This window comes from Corythoichthys intestinalis, chromosome 6 (assembly GCF_030265065.1).
Source record: "Corythoichthys intestinalis isolate RoL2023-P3 chromosome 6, ASM3026506v1, whole genome shotgun sequence".
NCBI lineage: Eukaryota > Metazoa > Chordata > Actinopteri > Syngnathiformes > Syngnathidae > Corythoichthys > Corythoichthys intestinalis.
This window is the reverse complement of record NC_080400.1, coordinates 12,125,199-12,146,986: the sequence shown is the minus strand read 5'-3', so window position 1 is coordinate 12,146,986 and position 21,788 is coordinate 12,125,199. Positions and strand designations below refer to the sequence as shown.

The window sequence follows — 21,788 nt, the reverse complement described above, 5'->3', positions numbered from 1 at the left end:
GAGTCAGGTGCTTTTAATTTGTAAAGAAAGATGTGGATGTACAGTGGGGCAAATAATTATTTAGTCAACCACTAATTGTGCAAGTTCTCCCACTCGAAAATTTTAGAGAGGCCTGTAATTGTCAACATGGGTAAGCCTCAACCGTGAGAGACAGAATGTGGAAAAAAAAAGAAAAGAAAATCACATTGTTTGATTTTTAAAGAATTTATTTGCAAATCATGGTGGAAAATAAGTATTTGGTCAATACCAACAGTTCATCTCAATACTTTGTCATGTACCCTTTGTTGGCAATAACGGAGGCCAAACGTTTTCTGTAACTCTTCACAAGCTTTTCACACACTGTTGGTGGTATTTTGGCCCATTCCTCCATGCAGATCTCCTCTAGAGCGGTGATGTTTTGGGGCTGTTGTTAGGCAACACAGACTTTCAACTCCCTCGTCATTCCGTGGCGTCAAAATGATAACAAGAACGGTGAGCAAAAGAACGGGTCTGGACGTGTACTTTCTTCAGCAGGGGGACACGTCTGGCAGTGCAGGATTTGAGTGCCTGGCGGCGCATTGTGTTACTGATAGTAGCCTTTGTTACTGTGGTCCCAGCTTTCTGTATGTCATTCACTAGGTCCTCCCAATGTGGTTCTGGGATTTTTGCTCACCGTTCTTGTTATCATTTTGACGCCACGGGGTGACGAGGGAGTTGACAGTCCGTGTTGCCCAACGACAGCCCCAAAACATCAATGCTCTAGAGGAGATCTGCATAGAGGAATGGACCAAAATACCAGCAACAGTGTGTAAAAAGCTTGTGAAGAGTTACAGAAAAGGTTTGGCCTCCGTTATTGCCAACAAAGGGTACATAACAAAGTATTGAGATGAACTTTTTGTATTGACCAAACACTTTTTTTCCACCATGATTTGCAAATAAATTCTTTAAAAATCAAACAATGTAATTTTTTTCCCCACATTCTGTCTCTCATGGTTGAGGTTTACCCATGTTGACAATTACAGGCCTCTCTAATATTTTCAAGTGGGAGAACTTTCACAATTAGTGGTTGACTAAATACTTATTTGCCCCACTGTATTAACGCTCGTACTTTTCGTTCACAAAAAAATAACAACTTTGGACCATTAAAATTAAAATGTTAAATAACACAGAACATACGTTGAAATGCATTGCGCTCTACTGTTTTGGAAAGAAAAAAAAGTGGTATTCTGTGTGGTATTTTACAGAGCCCCTAAAGGGACATCGACAGAAATAAAATTAATTTAAGCACTCCGGTGCCCACCAGAAACAGTCTGGTAAACATTAGCATTATACAGCATTTATGCTAGAGGACTTTGCTATGCAAGTTCGCCAATTGCTAGCGGACTTTTGCATTGTTGCAATTGGCTAACTTGCATAGAAAAGTTCAGCAAACTTAAATGCTATATAATGCCAATGTTTACAGCAATTGGCTAACTTGCAATGCAAAAGTCCGCTAGCTTAAATGCAATATAATGCTAATGTTTACAACTATTGGCTAACTTGCATAGCAAAAGTCAGCAAGCTTAAATACTATATCATGCTAATGTTTACCAGATAGTTTGATTGCTTAAATTTATTTTATTTCTGTCGATGTCCCTTTAGGGGCTCCGTCGTATTTCTTTGAACAATTAACAGCAATTGAAAGTAAAATTACTGGGGGGCAGCATTTTCATGTTAATTCAACAAAAAAGGTCTGTTCAAGTTACAAAAGTAAAATGTTTTACTGACTAAATTATACCAGTTAAAACTGTACAACTGTATTTTTTCACAAAATTATTCTGTGGATATACACCATTAAAATGTTTTATTTTACATAGATTACAGTTTTGTTTGTAAATGTTTTTACAATTTTATTGTTTTTTTTATACAAACTTGTTTTTGTAAAAATATTTTATTTTATTTATTTTCTTTTGCTTTAACCAATTCAGGGACAGTGAAAAATGACACTTAAGAACTTTAATCCTTTACAGGGCAAGTGACTATTTTTGGTCATTTAAAAAATAAACTTAAATAATATCAACTATTAATATTGTTATTTAATTTTTAAGTCATCATTGTATTTTTTCAAATATTATTTTTATGATCATAAAAACATTCATAAATGAATACAATGTTAGTAAACTTAAATTATTTTAATGAAAATGAATAAAAACAGCAATAGACATTGGCTATCCCCTAGTACCACTCTGAAATCAATGTTCTTTGAAATATTATGTTACTCATTGCTTGCCATTGACAACCGCAGACATCCAAACTAGGACGACTGGCTGTGAATGCTCATGTTTGAGTGCCACTGACCACACTGGACGTCCAATCCAAGTTAAATGAGTGCCCTAATAAGTGTTATCCTTGGAGGAAAGCCTATGAATGCTTACCCTTCAGTGCGATTGCCAGTCAAAATGCATTTGACATCTAGCGCTGTCAATGGCAGCAAGTGGGTTGTTAAAAAGTATCATAAATCGTTGGATAAAAATGACTGACCACACAGCAATGTTACCATTTACAACACTGAAAGTCACGAATCCGATCAACAACCTAACTGCTGTAAAGCCTTTAATGTTATTTTACAAATGAACTCATTGGCTGCCACTGACGCCGATAGATGTCCAATTCATTTTGACTGGGAGGACTGATAGCCATCGGTCGATGAACTCCAAAATCAACAAGAAGTGACCCCAAATTAAACAGAAGTGAATCAGAAATGCCCTCAAATCAATAGGGAATGGCCCAAAATCAACAGGAAGAGAGGAGCAAAACCGACGAAGTGAACTGGAAATGCTCTAAAATCAATAGGGATGATGCAAAATCAACAGGAAGTCATCTGGAAAGGTCCCAAAATCAAAAGGAAAATAGCCCAAATGAACAAGAAGTGACCCGGGTTGAAAATCATTTGACATTTTGAGACCTGCAGGCCACACTTGAGCAATACCAAATTTAAATATGGTGGCCTACAGGACCCAAAGTGTGATGTGCGCATACAGTACGTGGAATTAATGTGAATCAGTTATAATAATAATATTATTGTAAAGATTTTCAGTCATTATTTGATATATAGATACAGTGGGGAGAACAAGTATTTGATACACTGCCAATGGGAAAACCCACTGGGAGTGTATCAAATAAATAAAAACGAATAAAAACAACAAAAAATAAAAATAATAAATAATAATAATAATAAATAATAATTTTAAAAAAACAAAAAAAACGAATAAAAACAAAACCACTTTGGTTATGCCCCCCACATAACACTCCAAAGTCAATAAATACTAAATAAAATCCCATCATTAATAGCAAGTAATATTTTTAGAAATTCCCTTAGTTTAAGAAATAAATTTTTTAAATAAACTGAATAATCAGTTTCATCTTTTTTAAGCTTTTTTTTTTTTTAAATTAATATAAATAAATGGGGAAATATTTGTTTTTTTGTTTGTTTGTTATTTTAATTAACAAAAAGAAAAGAAACTAAGTTTTAAAACTATATAAAGTTAAATAAGAGAATGTTATATCGACTCATTGCCTTCCATTGACAATGACAGATGTCGAATCCATTTGAAATGGGAGGACTTGCTGTGAATGCTCATGTTTTAATGCCATTGAACTCGGCGCTAGAAGCCCAATCCTAATGGATTGGGCATCTAGCGCCGAGTTCAACGATCGCCCTATTATAAACTGTTAATCAAGGTATCACAGTACAATTTGACACAACCACACTATAGTATTTTTTCATTATTTATTAACACATTGAGTTATTTACAAAAAATCAGCGCAATTAAACCTAAAAAAAAAAGGAGTTAATTCTCAACAATGTTAAACTCCGGTGCAAACACGCATGCTGACGAAACAATCACGGTCCAATCATTTTCAACCGCTAGCTCTGGCAGTGAACGTTCACGTTTTACTGCTTTACTAACTACCATAGCACATTATCCGTGAATTTGAATGCAGTTCCATTCAGTCCTTTCAAATGTACTGTCTCGGCGAGTATCCGGATGGCGCCGCGTACGGTTTGGCGGGATAGTACGACCCGCTCGGCGTGTACGGCTGGCTGGATGGCGGCGCGTAAACCGGCGCGTAGGTGGAACCGTTAGCATACGGGTAGGCGGCGTAAGGGTACATGGGCGTCTGCGGTGGACAGGAAGTGGTGAGGATGATCCCCCCTACCAGGAGGAGGGCGGTGGACGCCCAACCGATGTAGATAGACGCTCCTATCTCTCGTCTCTGCGTGTCGACGGTCAACGGGTTCTGAAAGTCGGTGATGGTGATGGTCGCCGACCAGGTGACGGGAATGAGGACTAAAACGGCAGCGATGATGAGCAAAACCCCACCGATGATCACCACTCTGGCCTTGGAGGCGTCTTGCTGGAGGCAGCTGGTGCATTTGGCGCCGATGAACGTGACCATGAAGCCGATGAATCCAAAAACCAGCGAGATGATGACTAGCGCTCGCGCCGCTTGGAGATCAGGGGTTAACGTTATAACAGATTCGCTGAGGCGACACTGCATTTGGCCGGTGCTCTGCATGACGCAGTTCATCCACAGGCCGTCCCACACGATCTGGCCCGTCACGATGTTGGCGCCGATGAAGGTGGTCACCCTCCACATGGGGATGCCGGTGGTGACCGCCACCCCCACCAGACCGATGAAGCCGATGACCTGACCCGCCGTCTCCTTGCCAATTCTCCCCATGACTGAGAGGCTGTCGCGCGCTGGAAGGATCTGAGCTGCTTCTGTTTAGTTTTGGACAACAGCGACGGAGGATCCGCCTACTCACCGGTCGTCAGGTGAGTTTTTCTCGCCTGACCGGATTCTTACTCTGCCTTCTGTTTTAGTCACGGGAGCGGCATTGAGAGGAAAATACCAAGTGTTTACCATGGTTTCATCATGGTAGCATTATTTATCATACAATATAAAATAAATTAATATTATGTTAACAAAACCTAAATTAATTCAATTAAAACAGTACTTTTCAAATAGCGGGGCGCAGATCGATCACGGGTGTGGCGCATGTGACCTGAGGGAGCATACTTTTTTTCCGTACCAGCAAGGGTGAAAGTGGGCCAGAACGGTCAGGAACGCAGTTCCTGTATAAGATTCAGGGCAGGAACGCAGTTCCGGTATAAGATTAAGGGCCGGAATGCTGTTCCGGTACATGGTGCTTTGATTCCTAAGATATGACGGCTACTGTCAAAACTAGGGTTATTCCGATCATGTTTTTTTGCTCCCGATCTGATTGTTTTAGTTTGAGTATCTGCCGATCCCGATATTTCCCGATTTTTTTTTTGCTCCCGATTCAATTCCAATCATTCCCGATAATTTTACCCGATCATGTACATTTTGGCAATGCATTAAGAAGAAAAATTAATAAAACTCGGACAAATATATACATTCAACATACAGTACATAAGTACTGTATTTGTTTATTATGACAATAAATCCTCAAGATGGCATTTACATTATTAACATTCTTTCTGTGAGAGGGATCCACGGATAGAAAGACTTGTAATTCTTAAAGGATAAATGTGACTTTGTATATTGTGACTAAATATTGCCATCTAGTGTATTTGTTGAGCTTTCAGTAAATGATACTGTAGCCATTTAACTTCTGCCCAAATGCATGATGGGAAGTGCAACCATGACTGTGCGTAGGGGTACCAATTGATATATCTTCTCTGCGTTGGGAAATAACATAGGGTGTTAAGAAAAAGATCAATTGCTACCTTTCTTCCCCATATTGCTTTCCACGATATTTCTAATCGTAGGGAGAGGGATTGTAAGGCTTTAGCCATTTTAAAAAAAGGCTCCAAAGGCTACCAAAATTCACTCTACTCATTTTACGCTGCCTTTTAGCTCTATATATCGGTTAAACAGCGCCATTACAGATTGAACGCGACAATGCGTGAGTGGGTCATGCAGCGCATGCGTTAATTGCACTAAACATTTGAACGTGATAAATTTTTTAAAAAATTAACGGGATAAATTTGATAACCCTACCTTAAGCCTAAACTAAAGACTGGATGAGTGTAACATATTATGTGTGTAACGTTAAATAAAATTAGAAAACGATTTAATTAAAAAATATATATATATATTAAAAAAAGACATGTCCGATATTTTTTTGCCGATTCTGATACTTTGAAAATGATGTGATCGGACCCGATCGATCGGGACATCTCTAGTCAAAACGTTATGTAAAAAAATAAAAATAAATAAAAATGCTAAGCTGCCACACATGCATTTCATCTCCAAGAAGAAAACAATCTACCAACATCAGATTTACATGCAGTATTTTTCGGACTACAAGTCGCACCTGAGTATAAGTCTCGCCAGCCATAAAATGCCCAACGAAGAGGAAAAAACATATATAAGTCGCACTGGAGTATAAGTCACATTTTTGGAGGAAATTTACTTGATAAAATCCAACACATAAAATAGATATGTCATCTTGAAAGGCAATTTAATATACAATAGAGAACAACATGCTGAATAAGTGTACAGCATGATAATGTTACATGATGTATGAACAACGAAATGCGAATATACTGTCCTCATCAGGACGCTACGGCTCGGTTCTGGCTATACAGCGAGCTAAACTCCCAAAATGACGATGCAGGACGTCTGTATAATTTGCTGACTTTATTTTGGCCGTCGTTATGACACCATCATTTCAAGAGTGAAACGAAAAATTAGGGCTGTCAAAATTATCGCGTTAACGGGCGGTAATTAAATTAATCACATTAAAATATTTGACGCAATTAACGCACATGCCCCGCTCAGATTAAAATGACAGCAGTGTAATGTCCGCTTGTTACTTGTTACTTGTTTTTTGTTGTTTGGCGCCCTCTGCTGGCACTTGGGTCCAAATGATTTTATTGGTTTGGGGAGTGAGCATGGTGTAATGACATCAACAATGGCGAGCTACTAGTTTATTTTTTGATTGAAAATTTTACAAATTTTAATAAAACGAAAACATTAAGAGGAGTTTTAATATAAAATTTCTATAACTTGTACTAACATTTATCTTTTAAGAACTACAAGTTTTTCTATCCATGGATCGCTTTAAGAGAATGTTAATAATGTTAATGCCATCTTGTTGATTTATTGTTATAATAAACAAATACAGTACTTTTGTACCGTTTGTTGAATGTATATATCCGTCTTGTGTCTTATCTTTTCATTCCAACAATAATTTACAGAAAAATATGGCATATTTTATAGATGGTTTGAACTGCGATTAATTACGATTAATTAATTTTTAAGCTGTAATTCACTCGATTAAAAATTGTAATCATTTGACAGCCCTACTAAAAATAGAAATAATGCAAATCAATTTTGTCCTCGATACCAAACAGGTTCGCATCAACCTAAATAAACGATAATTACCTGCTATTACAACAATGACACAAACGGTTAGCATGCGTTCGCTAGCATTAGCACATCGTTCAAACAACCACACAACTGGCTCTAAGTGTCCGATTGCGGGTGGAAAACACACAACAACAACAGAAAAGATGATACACACAGGTGTTGCTTCTGTAGAGATATTTTACAAGCATAAGCATTGAACGTAGGTTCGCAGCCGTGTTTCTCTCTCTTGCCCACTCGCTCAGACACGGCGTAGCTGTCAGTCTTCTTCTGGCGTGTTAGCGCTTTTTTTCGCGTAAACAAGTGCGATTGTGCCCCCACTTGAGCGTGAAAGCGCCACAAACTAAAAGCAGGCATTTCAGTATAGAAAAGTTAATAATACAATTCAACACACATTGCCAAAGACATGGCCATAGCTGTTAATGAGTTATTCAGATAAGTTTACCAAACCATCAGTGTCACTCCAAAACACCAAAATAACATGTGAAATGATATCATAATGTGTTAATAATTTCACACATAAGTCGCTCCTGAGTATAAGTCGCACCCCTAGCCAAACTATGAAAAACAATGTGACTTATTGTCCGAAAAATACGGTACACAAGTGTTAACAACAAGCATAATAAAGTGCTTGTGTAGCGTAATCCATATCCACCGATATTTATTATTTATTGTATTCCACGGACGGCATGGAGGTTTCCCTAGCTGCTGCAGTTATCAGAGTCTGACGATGATGAGCCACGTCAATGCGCGAATGCACGCGGTAATTGGCTGACATACTGACATGTGATCAGCAGAGATAGTTAGCCCTGTTTGGTTTAAATGTGTATGTTTTCTGGAAGGGCAACAACAACAACAACAAAAAGTTTGTTGAATTGATGCGACAAAAAAAGGGCAATGCAACAGAAAATGGATCAAATCTTTAAGAGCAAGGAAAGAGTTGAGAAGGCTTATTTATCATATTTAGTTTTATTTAGAGCTGTCAAACGATTAAAATTTTTAATCGAGTTAATTACAGCTTAAAAATTAATTGTAATTAATCGCAATTCAAACCATCTATAAAATATGCCATATTTTTGTGTAAATTATTGTTGGAATGGAAAGATAAGACAAGACAGATATATACATTCAACATACAGTACATAGGGCTGTATTTGTTTATTATAACAATAAATCAACAAGATGGCATTCAAATTCTTAACATTCTGTTGAAGTGATCCATGGATAGAAAGACTTGTAGTTCTTAAAAGATAAATGTTAGTACAAGTTATTTTATATTAAAACCCCTCTTAATGTTTTCGTTTTATTAAAATTTGTAAAATTTTCAATTAAAAAATGAACTAGTAGCTCGCCATTGTTGATGTCAATAATTACACCATACTCACTCCCCAAACCCATAAAATCATTTGGACCCAAGCGCCAGCAGAGGGCGCCAAACACCAAAAAACAATTTACAAGCGGACATTACACTGCTGTCATTTTAATCTGTTTGAGCAGCGCATTGGCGTTAATTGCGTCAAATATTTTAACGTGATCAATTTAAAAAATTAACTACCGCCCGTTAATGCGATAATTTTGACAGCCCTAGTTTTATTTGCTCTAATGGTGAGGTTCAGAACGTCTTAGCTGTTAATGTGCACTTTGGACTTATATTTGTTCATTCATGTTAGGCTACTTATTCATTTCTTTATGATTTAAAAAAGTCAATGTTTGCGCAATCTTCAAAATATATTCCGTTTCACTCTGCATAATATAAGTCATTTGTATTTTTCTGAATGTATGTTACTTATATCTTTATCATAAATTTTTTTTTTTTTTTTAAAAAGTAAATGTTTACATTGACTCTAATTTTAATCTGCATCATATGTTCTTAAGTAGTTAAAATTGAGATTTGGCATTTAGTATGTGAGGAAATGAGGGGAGATAAAAATTAGGAGATGGAGGTTGGTGTTATTGCTGTTTTTGTTAACTTTTATTTTGAAAATCATTGAAAAAATAAAATTTTGAATGAAAATCAGTTTTTGTATGTGTTATAGAAATAACTGTGCCAAAACAGTTTTCTTTGCATTTCAGTAGTTTTAGGAGGTTTTACCCCCCCCCCCCCCAACTCCAAAATAAATAAATAAATAAACTACGGCTGTCAAAATTATCGCGTTAACGGGCGGTAATTAATTTTTTAAAATTAATTACGTTAAAATATTTGACGCAATTAATGCACATGCCCCGCTCAAACAGATTAAAATGACAGCAGTGTCATGTCCACTTGTTACTTGTGTTTTTTTGTCTCCCTCTGCTGGCGCTTTGGTGCGACTGATTTTATGCACCATGAGCATTGTGTAATTATTGACATCAACAATGGCGAGCTACTAGTTTATTTTTTGATTGAAATTTTTACAATTTTTATTTAAAACGAAAACATTAAGAGGGGTTTTAATATAAAATTTCTATAACTTGTACTAACATTTATCTTTTAAGAACTACAAGTCTTTCTATTCATGGCTCGTTTTAACAGAATGTTAATAATGTTAATGCCATCTTGTTGATTTATTGTTATAATAAACAAATACTGTACTTATGTACAGTATGTTGAATGTATATATCCGTCTTGTGTCTTATCTTTCCATTCCAACAATAATTTACTGAAAAATATGGCATATTTTATAGATGGTTTGAATTGCGATTAATTACAATTAATTAATTTTTAAGCTGTGATTAACTCGATTAAAAATTTTAATCATTTGACAGCCCTAAAATAAACAAAATTTCTGGCTCTGTGGCGACCTTCACGTCGGTGAGTTCTTGCAAGAAATTCTAGCCACTTTCACCCCTGCGTACTAGAATAAAGTGTAATTGCATATCCACCCAGTGGTTGGCAGTGGCGCTCTCATTTTCAGATTATGCACAGTATTTTTGAACCAAACAAGAGCACACAGCAAAGAGCACTGGAGATACAAAGAGTTAAGACGAGGAAATATGACGAAGTGTATGTAGCGTTTGGCTTTGACTTTTAATACAGTGGGAGATGAGGAAAGTGAGTCCGTTTACTGTGTCTAAATTTTTTGCAGTGGACAGCAGGATGCCAAATACATTATTGTCACAGTCAATTGCAGTGAAATAATAAAAAAAGGAAACTTCCAGAAAAAACAAAAAATAAATATCAGCTTAAAGGGAACCATGGATTGAGAAGATAAATGTTTAAACTAGGACTGTCAAAATTATCGCGTTAACGGGTGGTAATTATTTTTTTAAATTAATCACGTTAAAATATTTGACGCAATTAACGCACATAACCCACCTCCAACAGATTAAAATGACAGCAGTGCAATGCCAACTTGTTACTTGTGTTTTTTGGAGTTTTGCTGCCCTCTGCTGGTGCTTGGGTGCGACTGATTTTATGGGCTTAAGCACCCATGAGCATTGTGTAATTATTGACATCAACAATGGCGGGCTGCTAGTTTATTTTTTTGATTGAAAATTTTCCAAATTTTATTAAAACGAAAACATTGAGAGGTTTTAATATAAAATTTCTATAACCTGTACTAACATTTATCGTTTAAGAACTACAAGTCTTTCTATCCATGCATCCATTTAACAGAATGTTAATAATGTTAATGCCATCTTGTTTATTGTTATAATAAACAAATACAGTACTTATGTACTGTATGTTGAATGTATGTATCCATCCTGTGTCTTATCTTTCCATTCCAACAATAATTTACAGAAAAATATGGCATATGTTATAGATGGTTTGAATTGCGGTTAATTACGATGAATTACGAATAATTAATTTTTAAGCTGTAATTAACTTGATTAAATATTTTAATCGTTTGACAGCCCTAGTTTAAACAAGTTATAACAATTTGACAGTAAAACCCCTCTTAATGTTTTCGTTTTAATAAAATGTGTAAATTTAGTGTAATAGTAGGTGGCCATTGTTGTTGATGTCGGAGAACGGTGACTTCACATGGCCACGCTGCCGGACTTCCACAGTGTCACTCTTTAACTACATAAACATGTCGTCAGTTCTGCCCTCCCAATTTGACCCCGAGTAGAACATTAATGAGTAGGACAGCCTTGTCGATATTGCACAAAATGAGCAGCAAAAGCAAAATGAACAGAAAAGACGGGACGAGACGAGAGTAAGGTTCATGTGTCTAGTACGCTTCGATTCATTCGTTTTCCGTGTCGCTTATTCACCAGGAAGGAAGCTTCGGGAGCAACATCTGATAAGTCTGATAAATCTGAGAACACTGGCGGGATGATCAACAATATGGACAGCGTTTTTACAAGGGGTGTGACAAAATATCGAAATTGTTATATATCGTGATACTTTGTGTCCCAAAAGGTTATCGATATGCTCCTGCCAAGAATCGAGATATCGTTTTAACAAGGTGTCAATGTCAAAAAATAAAAAGGAACCAACAATTTTCTACTAAAATCTTCCACCATAATAGTGTCTCAGTTAACTCTTAGGCTGCATTGACGGTGCACGACGCCCAATCCATTGAGACTGGGAACATTCGTTCATTCGAAACCAGAGCATTCAGTCATTCGGTCCGATTTTCAGGCCATTTACAGGTCACTTGCGGTTCATTTTAAGGCATTTACAGGTCATTTCCTCTTGAGTTTTGGTCACTGCCTATTCATTTGGGTGATTCCCAGGTCACTTCCTGTTCTGTAACTCCAAATAAACAGGAAGTGACCTATAAAATACCCCAAAATCAACAGGAAGTAACTAAACATCAACAGGTACAGTGAGGCAAATAAGTATTTCGTCAACCACTAATTGTGCAAGTTCTCCCACTTGAAAATATTAGAGAGGCCTGTAATTGTCAACATGGGTAAACCTCAACCGTGGGAGACAGAATGTAGGGAAAAAAAACAGAAAATCAGTTTGATTTTTAAAGAACTTATTTGCAAATCATGGTGGAAAATAAGTATTCGTTCAATACCAAAAGTTCATCCCAATACTTTGTTAGGTACCCTTTTGTTTGGCAATAACGGAGGCCAAACATTTTTTGTAACTCTTCACAAGCTCTTCACACACTGTTGCTGGTATTTTGGCCCATTCCTCCATCCAGATCTCCTCTAGAGCAGTGATGTTTTGGGGCTGTCATTGGGCAACACGGACTTTCAACTCCCTCCACAAATTTTCTATGGGGTTGAGATCTGGAGACTGGCTAGTGTGATATTTCTTCCACACCTTTTTAACCCCTGACCCATGAAGAGGGCCCCTGGAAATGTTCGCCTTAGGCCCCAAAATTGCCAAGTCCGCCACTGCTCGTACTAACATTGATCTTTTAAGAACTACATGTCTTTCTATCCATGGTTCCCTTTAAATAATAAGTAAAACTGTGCCCCCCAAATTAAATTCCATGAAAAATTTTCCTGGGGAATGAAAAGAAGTAAAATGCAATGAACCCATGTTTCACACATATTCCCTAGAGGTTGACGCCGACTTCGCCGGCACGTATTTAGGCACGTAATGAGGGTCCTGCCGCCGTTTCGGAGGGCAGTTCCAGCACAGCAACCCACCGCCGATCAGAAGCAAGACGGCGGCCGCCCAACCCACGTAGAGCGCGGCCCCCAGCTCGAAGCGCTGGGCCGGGATGACCAGTGGGTTGTAGAAGTTGCTGACGATGGCGTTGGCCGACCACGACACGGGAATCAGGCACAAAAGGCCGGACGCCAGGAAGAGTGCGCCGGCCAAGATGCACGCCCGGGCTTTGGGAACTTCCTCCCGGATGCAGTTGGTGCACTTGCCGCCCGCGACGGACATGGCGACGCCGAAAACGCCCAGCAGGATGGAGATGATGATCATGGCGCGGGCGGCCTGCAGGTCTCGCTCCAGCGCCAGCATGGAGTCGTACACCTTTTGGTACAGGTTCGATGATCATCTTATGCTGCCTTTGACGGCTATAGACGTCCAATTCATTTAGACTGGAAGGGGTGAATGAACCGTCTAGCGCTGTCAATGTCAGTGAATTAGCAAATGACATTTTTGACCATCAGGAGAATCATGTTGGCTTCGCGAGTGCCATCGGATCGATTTTTAGGAAATGAGTTGCTACGGTATGACTAAACGCTTAGGGTAGTACCCCCCCCCCCCCCCCCCACAAATCGAATAAAGAATAAAAATAAGGTTTTGCTTCATAAAAATGATAATTCTGTATGGTAAAAATTAAGCTTTAGAAAATGCCCAGTGTAATTCTAAAAAATGCAATATTCTGGTGTGTGTGTGTGGGGGGGGGGTTGAAAACTTTCTTCAGCTAAAAAAAAAAAAAAATTGCTAATGATTTGTGAAATTCTGCTATTAAAACTAAAATAATTCTGCAAATAATTGAAAAGGGGAAAATTCTGCAACAACAAAAAAATAATATTCCCAAAAACGTCTGCTAAGAACATGAAATTTTGCTATAAAAACTGAAATTATTCTCCTAAGAGAGTGAAATTCTGCTGTTACAACTGAATTTTTTTTTTTTTTTTTAATAAATAAACTTAGGTTAAATAAGTGTAGCTAATGATTAGTGAAATTGGGCCAATAAATGAAACTTATATCCTGAAAACAAAAACTGCTAAGTAAAGGAAATTTTTGCTATAAAACTAATAATTCTGCTAAAAAAGTGAAATTCTGCTATTCTTAATTCTGCTAAAAATTGAAATAGTTGTAATAAATAAATGTACTATAGCTGATGATTAGTAAAATTGGGCCCAAAAAAAAAAATCTGCAAAAATAAAAATTCTGAAACTGAACTGCTATAACATGAAATTTTGCTTAAAAATTAAAACAATTCTTCTATGACAGTAAGTTTGTTCTATTAAACTTATTATTATATTACATAAATGATTAAACATAGCTGAAATAAATATAACTAATGATTAGTAAGATTGGGCAAAAACGGGAAGGTTATGCAACAAAAAAATTGTAATATGAAAAAAATTCTAAGAAAATCAAATTGGGCTTAAAAAAATAAAATAAAATAAAATAATTCTGCTAACAAAGTGAAATTCTGCTAATAAAACTGAAATTATTATATTATATTATATCATATTATAAAAAATTATAAGTAAATGTAGCTGATGTTTAGTAAAATTTAGCCCAAAAAAAGAAAAATCTGCATTAAAAAAAGTGTTATTCTGGAAAAACAAACCTGCTAAGAACACAAACATTTTGCTTAAAAAAATGAAACAATTCTTCTAAGACAGTAAGTTTCTTCTATTAAAACGGAAATAATTGTCAAAAATAAACATATCTGCAATAAATATAGCTAGTGATTCATAAAATTGGGCTGAAAAGGGAAAGGTCTGCAAGAAAAAAATGCAATATTATGAAAAATTTTCTTGGAAAATGAAATTTTGCTAAAAAAACAAAAACAAAAACTGAAATAATTCTGCTGAGACAGTCTATTCCTTCTTTTAACTGAACTAATTGTCAAAAATAGATGTAGCTGAAATAAATATAGCTAATCATTAGTGAAATTGGGTCAAAAACGGAAAGTTCTGCATCAAAAAAATGTTACACTATGATTTTTGGGGGGCTAAAAACATGAAATTTTGCTAAAAATAAAAAAATAAAAAAATTCTAAGACAGTGAATTTTGTTAAAACTGAAGTAACTGCCAAAAATAGACGTAGCTGAAATAAATGTCGCTAATGATTAGTGAAATTGGGCCAGAAAATGAAAATTCTGCAACAAAAAAAATTAACATTATGATATAATTCTGAGAGAAAATGAAATTTTGCCCTTAAAACTGAAATAATTTTCAGAAAGTAAAATTCTGCTTTTAAAACTGATATATGTAGCTAATTATTTATGAAATTGGGCCAAAAAGGAAAATTCTGCTACAAAAAAAGTAATCTTCCGGGAAGAAATTGCTGGGAAAATGAAATTTTGCTATTAAAACTGAAATAATTCTGCTCATAAAGTGAAATTCTACCTTTAAAACTGAAATAAATGTAGCTAATGATTTGTGAATTTGGGCCAAAAAGGGAAAATTCTGCTACAAAAAAGTAATATTCCGAAGAAGAAAAAAAAACTGCCAGGAAAATGAAATTTTGCCATTAAAACTGAAATAATTCTGCGCAGAAAGTGAAATCCCGCTTTTAAATCTAAAATAAATGTAGCTAATGATTTGTGAATTTGGGTCAAAAAAATGAAAATTGTAATATTCAGGAAGAAAAGCTGCTAAGAAAAGGAAAGTTTGCTATAAGACCTCATAATTCTGCTAAGAAAGTGAAATTCTGCTATTAAAACTGAAATAATTGTCGTGAAAAGATGTAGGTGAAATAAATGTAGCGAATGATTTGTGAAATTGGGCCAGACAAGTAAAATTCTTCAAGTGATATTCTGAAAAATCTAAGAAAATATTATTTTGCTGTAAACACTGAAATAACTCTATTTAAAGTGAAATTATGGCCCCAAAAAATAAAAAGAAATTCCGCAAAAATAGTTGATTTTAAAAAATTAACAAAAAAAGAAGTACAATTCAGTGATTAAAAAGTCCAATTCTGTGCAAAACAACCAATTAATCTTTGCTTGAAAAGGGAAGTTTTCTTGAAAAAAGATTCAGATTTAAATCGTAAAACCTGTAAAAAGAAAAAAAAAAAGGAAATAAATTGAAACTTAACCCCCTCCCTCCAAATTATGATTGTCAAAAAAGACATTTTGCACACAAGAAAAATGAAAATCTGTTAGAAAAGTAACTTTAAATCAGAAGTGCCGAAGATAAATTAACTCTTTTACTGCCAATGACATCTAGCGCCATCAATGGCAGTCAAAGTTCATTCATTCGCCCTTCTCAGTCAAAATCAATTGGCTGAAACATTAGCATCAAAATCAATCTATATAAACACACGTATATGAGAGTAACATTTATCATGAACCTTGCACTGCATCTGTCCCGTACTCTGCACCACGCAGTTCATCCACAATCCCTGCCAGATGGTCTGCGCCGTAATGATGTTGGCCCCTACGAAGGCCGTCACCTTCCACATGGGCAAAGCACACGTCACAATCACCATGAACCAGCCGACGGTGGCCGAAGATATGCCGATCATCTGAACGCCCTGAGAAACCATTTTGCGTGGCTAGGTGAAAAAGACGTGAGCTCTCTCCCGAGTTTGTCTCAGAATGAGAGAAAAGCCGTGACGCGGAGGCGTGGGAATCTGCCGTTCGGCGTTCTTATTGGCCGTGGTGCGTTTACACATAAACACGGGCGTAATCACCTTCAGTAGGTGCTGACCTGCCGCTATATCCAAGGTGAAAAGTCCCCTTTCTGGTTCACCCTTACAAAACAGACTGAAAAATGTGCCATGTTGTTGGAAATTGGAGGTCATCTAACCAGCTGGCTGCCATTCACGGTGATGTAAAAACAAAAATTAGCTGTTTTGACTTTGACCACGTAATAACTTTGCCATACTAGAAACGGCAATTTCTGAAGAAATTACTCTGGGTCTATGCTGTGTGGAGATACAGATCTTAGCCCCGCCTAGATTGGTTTGGGGACATTATGGGGACATATCAGGTCACTTCCTGTTGATTTAGGGACATTTGGGGCACACATCCAGGTCATAACAGGTCACTTCTTGTTGATTTGGGGACATTTCGGGGACAATATCAGGTCATTTCCTGTTGATTTGGGGACATTTGTGGGGCGTGTCCTAGTCATATCAGTTAATTTGGGGACATTTGTGGAGTGTGTCCTGATCATATAAGGTCATTTGGGGGGGAGTTCTGATCATATAAGTTAATTTGTGGGGCATGTCCTGGTCATATCAGGTCATTTTGGGACATCTGGGGGTTGTGTCCTAGTCATATCAGGTCATTTGGGGGGGCGTGTCCTGGTCATATCAGATCATTTGGGGACATTTGGGGGGGCGTGCCCTGGTCATATGGGGTCATTTGGGGGCATGCCCTGGTCATATCAGGTCATTTGGGGACATTTGGGGGGCGTGTCCTGTTCATATCAGGTCATTTAGGGACATTTGGGGGGACACGTCCTATTGATATCTGGTCATTTCCTGTTGATTTGGGGACATTTGTTTTTTTTGCCATTGAAAATGAATGGGAAATTTGGACGTCCATGGTCGTCAATGGCATCGAATTACATTTGTGTAAATGGAGTGTAAGTACATTGGCATCACTAGAATCAACAAATATGGCCGTCAATGGCATTAAACAAAGTAAATGTTTTTGAAAATGAATGGGAAATTTGGACGTCCATGGCCGTCAATGGCATCGACGTCCATATGTGTCAATGGAATCCAAGTACAGTCTCAGGGGTACAAATACTTATGAACCCCAGTAAATTACAAATAAATTATTTTAAAAAATCATACAATGTGAGTTCCGGATATTTTTTTTAAGATTATGTCTCTATAGGTGTAAATGCATCTATGATTGATATTTCATACGTCTACCTATTTTCTAAGTGGGTGAACTTGCAAAATCACAAGGGGTGCAAATACCTCTTCACTTGGCCATAGCCTTCTTTTGCATACCACTAGTTGATGACATGCGAGATATTTTCCCATTTACTTATGATACGGGACAACTAAGCTACACTCGACTCGACCCCTATAAGGGTTTGCGTTGTCCGTGGGATTTTTTAACAAAGAACCAAAATGACTTCTATCATCCTACATTTTTCCGGACGGTGTTGTCTTGATTCAATATGCTGATGACATGTTACTGGCAGTAACACTGTTGATTGTATGCACACAACCGACCAAGGGCGTAGGTTTGCATAGGGACGGTAGGGACATAACACTACCAACTTTTCAGGATGCTCAAAATTTCCCCACCAACTTTAAAGAAACCTTATTTGCGTTATAATATAATGACTTCAGTTATATAGGTAATTTAGATTGTCTTCCCATATGTTGTAGGAATAGAATTGACCCTACCATTATTAAGTGAATCATTTTCATTGTGTTCAGACATGCATTTACCCCTGCATTTTCACATGTTGAAAGTGCCGGTTTATGTTTTACCCCATAAACACACGTTTGATTGGCTGATGACTTGACCCACACACACACACACACACACAGCCCTGACACAGACAACATGTCGTCGACAACGTGCCACCTCCTCCGAGGAGGGATATTAGATTTTCTTTCCGGCCAGCAGCAGCCACTGTAAATAATGTAAAAAAGTGTCAATGTTGTGGATGTGGGGAACACACCACTAATTTTGCTACAGAAAGTCCGACCTGCATCAGAGTTAGCATAACATTAAACTGCGTGAACTTTCTAACCAGCAAAACTCAAGTAGGAAGCTGCTTAGGGAGAAGTGTCTCAAATAAATGACTAAATAATAAATTACTCCCTATCCGTAACACTTCCTGTATGAGTTTTCTACTGTTAACGTTAATTAAACTGTGAGAAATGTAGTGAACCGAGGTTTACCCCCTTCTCCCCAATTTTCATTTTTATTTTGTTTATGTGGTCTTAAAGTGCCTGTGACACGAAAAAGCATGTTTATTTCAAAATACACGCGGTATTTTATGCTCCTGAATGGTATGGACCGCTTGGATGTGTGTGGAAGCGATCGCTATATTTATTTAGTTTTTTGAATCCCGCGCCGTGAAAATGAGTGACTTCCGGCAACAGTCTCGAGTTGAGAAAGAGGGCACTGTGATGTGTACGGTAGAAGGAGTCCTCTTCACTATGCAGCCGTTCTGTTGTATGAGAAGAACTAAGGATTCAGCTGATTTTGCGGATTGATACATTTATTTTTTGCATCACGCCAGCCAAACGGCTGCAGAAAGATTTTGCTGCAGCAGGGAGAGGCGTGAGTCTTTTAGGAGTTTCAAAAGGTTCCCATTCACCGGTGGATATTGGCCAAAACAAGCCCTACCACTGTGGGACCATAGGACTTACTAGGAAGTGAGTAAACATTTTGTTTTGTATTATGTGAAATACTGGGATCATTTTAATACAGAGGTGGCTTGCATTTTGTGGCTGACATGTTCCTTGTCGCACATACCCCCGCCGGGCGAGCACTTTACTCGGCTTTTGCACTCTTGGTGTGCCTGATATTCTGTCAAATTTTCCACCCGATCAGAAATTGCAACTTTGTGTTAAAAATAGCCGCGAATACAGCGATTACAAAGTAAACCCTACAAACTTTCTTTAAATAAAAGACTACTTAGGTTTGATCATTGATAGGCATGTAAAAAGCTCTCCTCATGCACATTAGCTGCACGTTGGCTGCACAACAACTGCAGCCGCCCTCCTCCGGGGAACGAGCTGTAAATTGCTCTCCACCGGGCGGTTTGCCGATCAGCGAAGACAATCGACACCCCAGTCGTCATGTCAAAAGTCCCGGGCTAGTTATGTGTGATTTTCCGCTTCGAAGACTTTAAAACATCACTCGGTTTGGGTTAGCATGTCGGCTAGCTGTCACGCCTCTTGGTTTGTTTACATTCTCCGAAGCCGGGTAAGGGAAATGACATAAGCCTGATTTAGGTGTCATAAAATATCGTTCTGGAGGTGCGACAGTAGAGGTGAAGTCGACAGTTTTGACCATTATGGAGTAATTTTGCCATGTCGTCCTGAATAAGTGCATTTTTATTATTTCATATTCCATTTAGCACAAGACTGTTATTTGTCATGACCATGCCATTTATTTAGCCATTGGGGAAAAATACTTGGATAAAAAGAATATCCTGTAAAAATATTGAAGTAGAGAGACAAAAACAATGACAATTTGCAGCTCTCTTCGTCGCGTTTTCGTCGTTGTGAATAATTCCCCCTCGACGGGCTGACTGGTCCTTCTCAAGCCATTTATGTAGCTATTGGGGAAAAATACTTGGATAAAAAGAATATTCTGTAAAACTATTGGAGTAGAGAGACTGAAACAATGACATTTTGCGGCTCTCGTCGCGTTTTCCTCGTTCTGAATAATTCTCCCTCAATGGGCTGAATAGTAAAACCGATGAGCTCATTCTCCCGCTGACGTCATCCACCTGTTGGGGAAGCTAAAGCCCTATAATGGTAGGAGTGGCTAACTGGCAGATTAAAAGACTCATTTCTCGTCATCTGCGCTTTGCAAAATTGTTGTTTATAGTCGAATCGTCTCAAAATATGATTCTAATTCACATAATAGTGCTATTTAAGACTTTTTTTCTCATTTCGTATGCTCTTTAAAACAGCCAAATCAGCTTTACATTTTTGTTAAGTTTGGCTGTGCTTGTGGACAAATTTATTTTTGTTATTCCCTGAGTAAAAAGGTTTGTCAGTTATGTTTAATTTATTTATTTAGACGGACAATGTTGTCTAGTCAATCCTGGATACTTAAAATATTATTAACAAGTTTATTGTGTGTTAACACAATTTATGTTCAAATAATGCCATTTAAATGTGCTATTTGCTACATTTATTCTAGTTTTCAAAAATCTTTCTTTAGTAGTATTTGAAAACAAAGGTTTGAATCTAACGGTGTATCACCTGAACCAATACTTATGAACGTTAGTATGAGTCACTATAGATTTATTTTGCATTGATCATTTTAGCCTATCAATTAATTAGGTTCAAATTCCTGAGAAAAGTAGCCCTGACCCCCGTTCAACCAATCTGTTTGGTCTTCTTAATGTCCCTTCCTCAGTAAAAAGTGTACATGCCATCATATTGTCCCTACCAATGTTGATACCCAACCTACACCCTTGCAACCGACCCATGGCTACACCATCTTTTTGCTTGTTTTTCCTCAAAAACATAAAAATCAAACAAACAAACAAAAAATACTGTTTAGATTGGACGTCTATCACTGTCTGAAACATTAAATGACAGCCATCCCAGTTCAAAAAATTTGACGTCCATCGCTGTTACCTGCATTGAATGAGTTCATATTTTAAAACTAAATTCAATTCATTGTGATGTCTCTTTAAATATTTTCCTTTACTATTCATATCATAACATTCAAGAAGAAGCAATAAAACAGACCCCAAATTCAATCTGACCTCTCGCTGAGTCTCAAAGTAGACGTCGGCTCCGGTCCGTTCGGTCCCGTCGACGATGAAAATGTGAAGCCTGAAGATGAGTGAGTCGGCTCCGCGACCAGCGTGTGGCCAAGAAGAATCAAATTGTCCTGAAAATGAATGGCGGTAGTGTGCTCCCGTCCAAAAGTGCACTTTAATCCCTCACTTGGATCAGATAGAATTGCACAAAAACCGTCAGGAATGTCCACAATGAAGACTGATGAGAGATGCTTTCAAATTGTGCCGCAGAACATTTTGCGTCTCATCTGTTGGGATGTGAGAGCCTTCAAAAGTTTAGGAATGAATGTTTCTTTTTTTTAATTTATCTACGGTGTGTGCAGGTAAAAAGGTGTGGCGTTGAAAGGGGTGCGTGTAGGGGGGGGAAATTGGGCTTGATAATAGATTATTTCTTCTTTTTCTTAAAAAA

The 21,788-nt window shown here is 37.4% G+C and overlaps 2 protein-coding genes across 3 annotated transcripts in view; both read right to left on the bottom strand.

Annotated features, from left to right (window-relative positions):
* The window catches only part of LOC130917743 (claudin-4-like), a 42,259-nt gene extending 20,858 nt beyond the window's left edge, over window positions 1-21,401 (bottom strand). Inside the window, exon 1 of one of the 2 annotated variants that reach the window (XM_057839407.1) lies at window positions 21,344-21,401. The gene's annotated coding sequence lies outside the window, so the exon portion shown is untranslated. Of the gene's footprint in view, window positions 1-21,326 lie in introns of both variants that reach the window. The other variant, XM_057839408.1, reaches the window with a different exon arrangement.
* Window positions 3,732-16,528, bottom strand: LOC130917744 (claudin-3-like). Its single transcript, XM_057839409.1, has 3 exons — window positions 16,263-16,528; window positions 12,972-13,252; window positions 3,732-4,714 (listed from the first exon to the last, which is right to left on the bottom strand). The coding sequence occupies exons 1-3, from the start codon at window positions 16,455-16,457 to the stop codon at window positions 3,979-3,981; spliced, it is 1,212 nt and encodes a 403-aa protein (XP_057695392.1). The 5' UTR covers window positions 16,458-16,528; the 3' UTR covers window positions 3,732-3,978.
* Window positions 21,402-21,788: the final 387 nt, after the last annotated feature.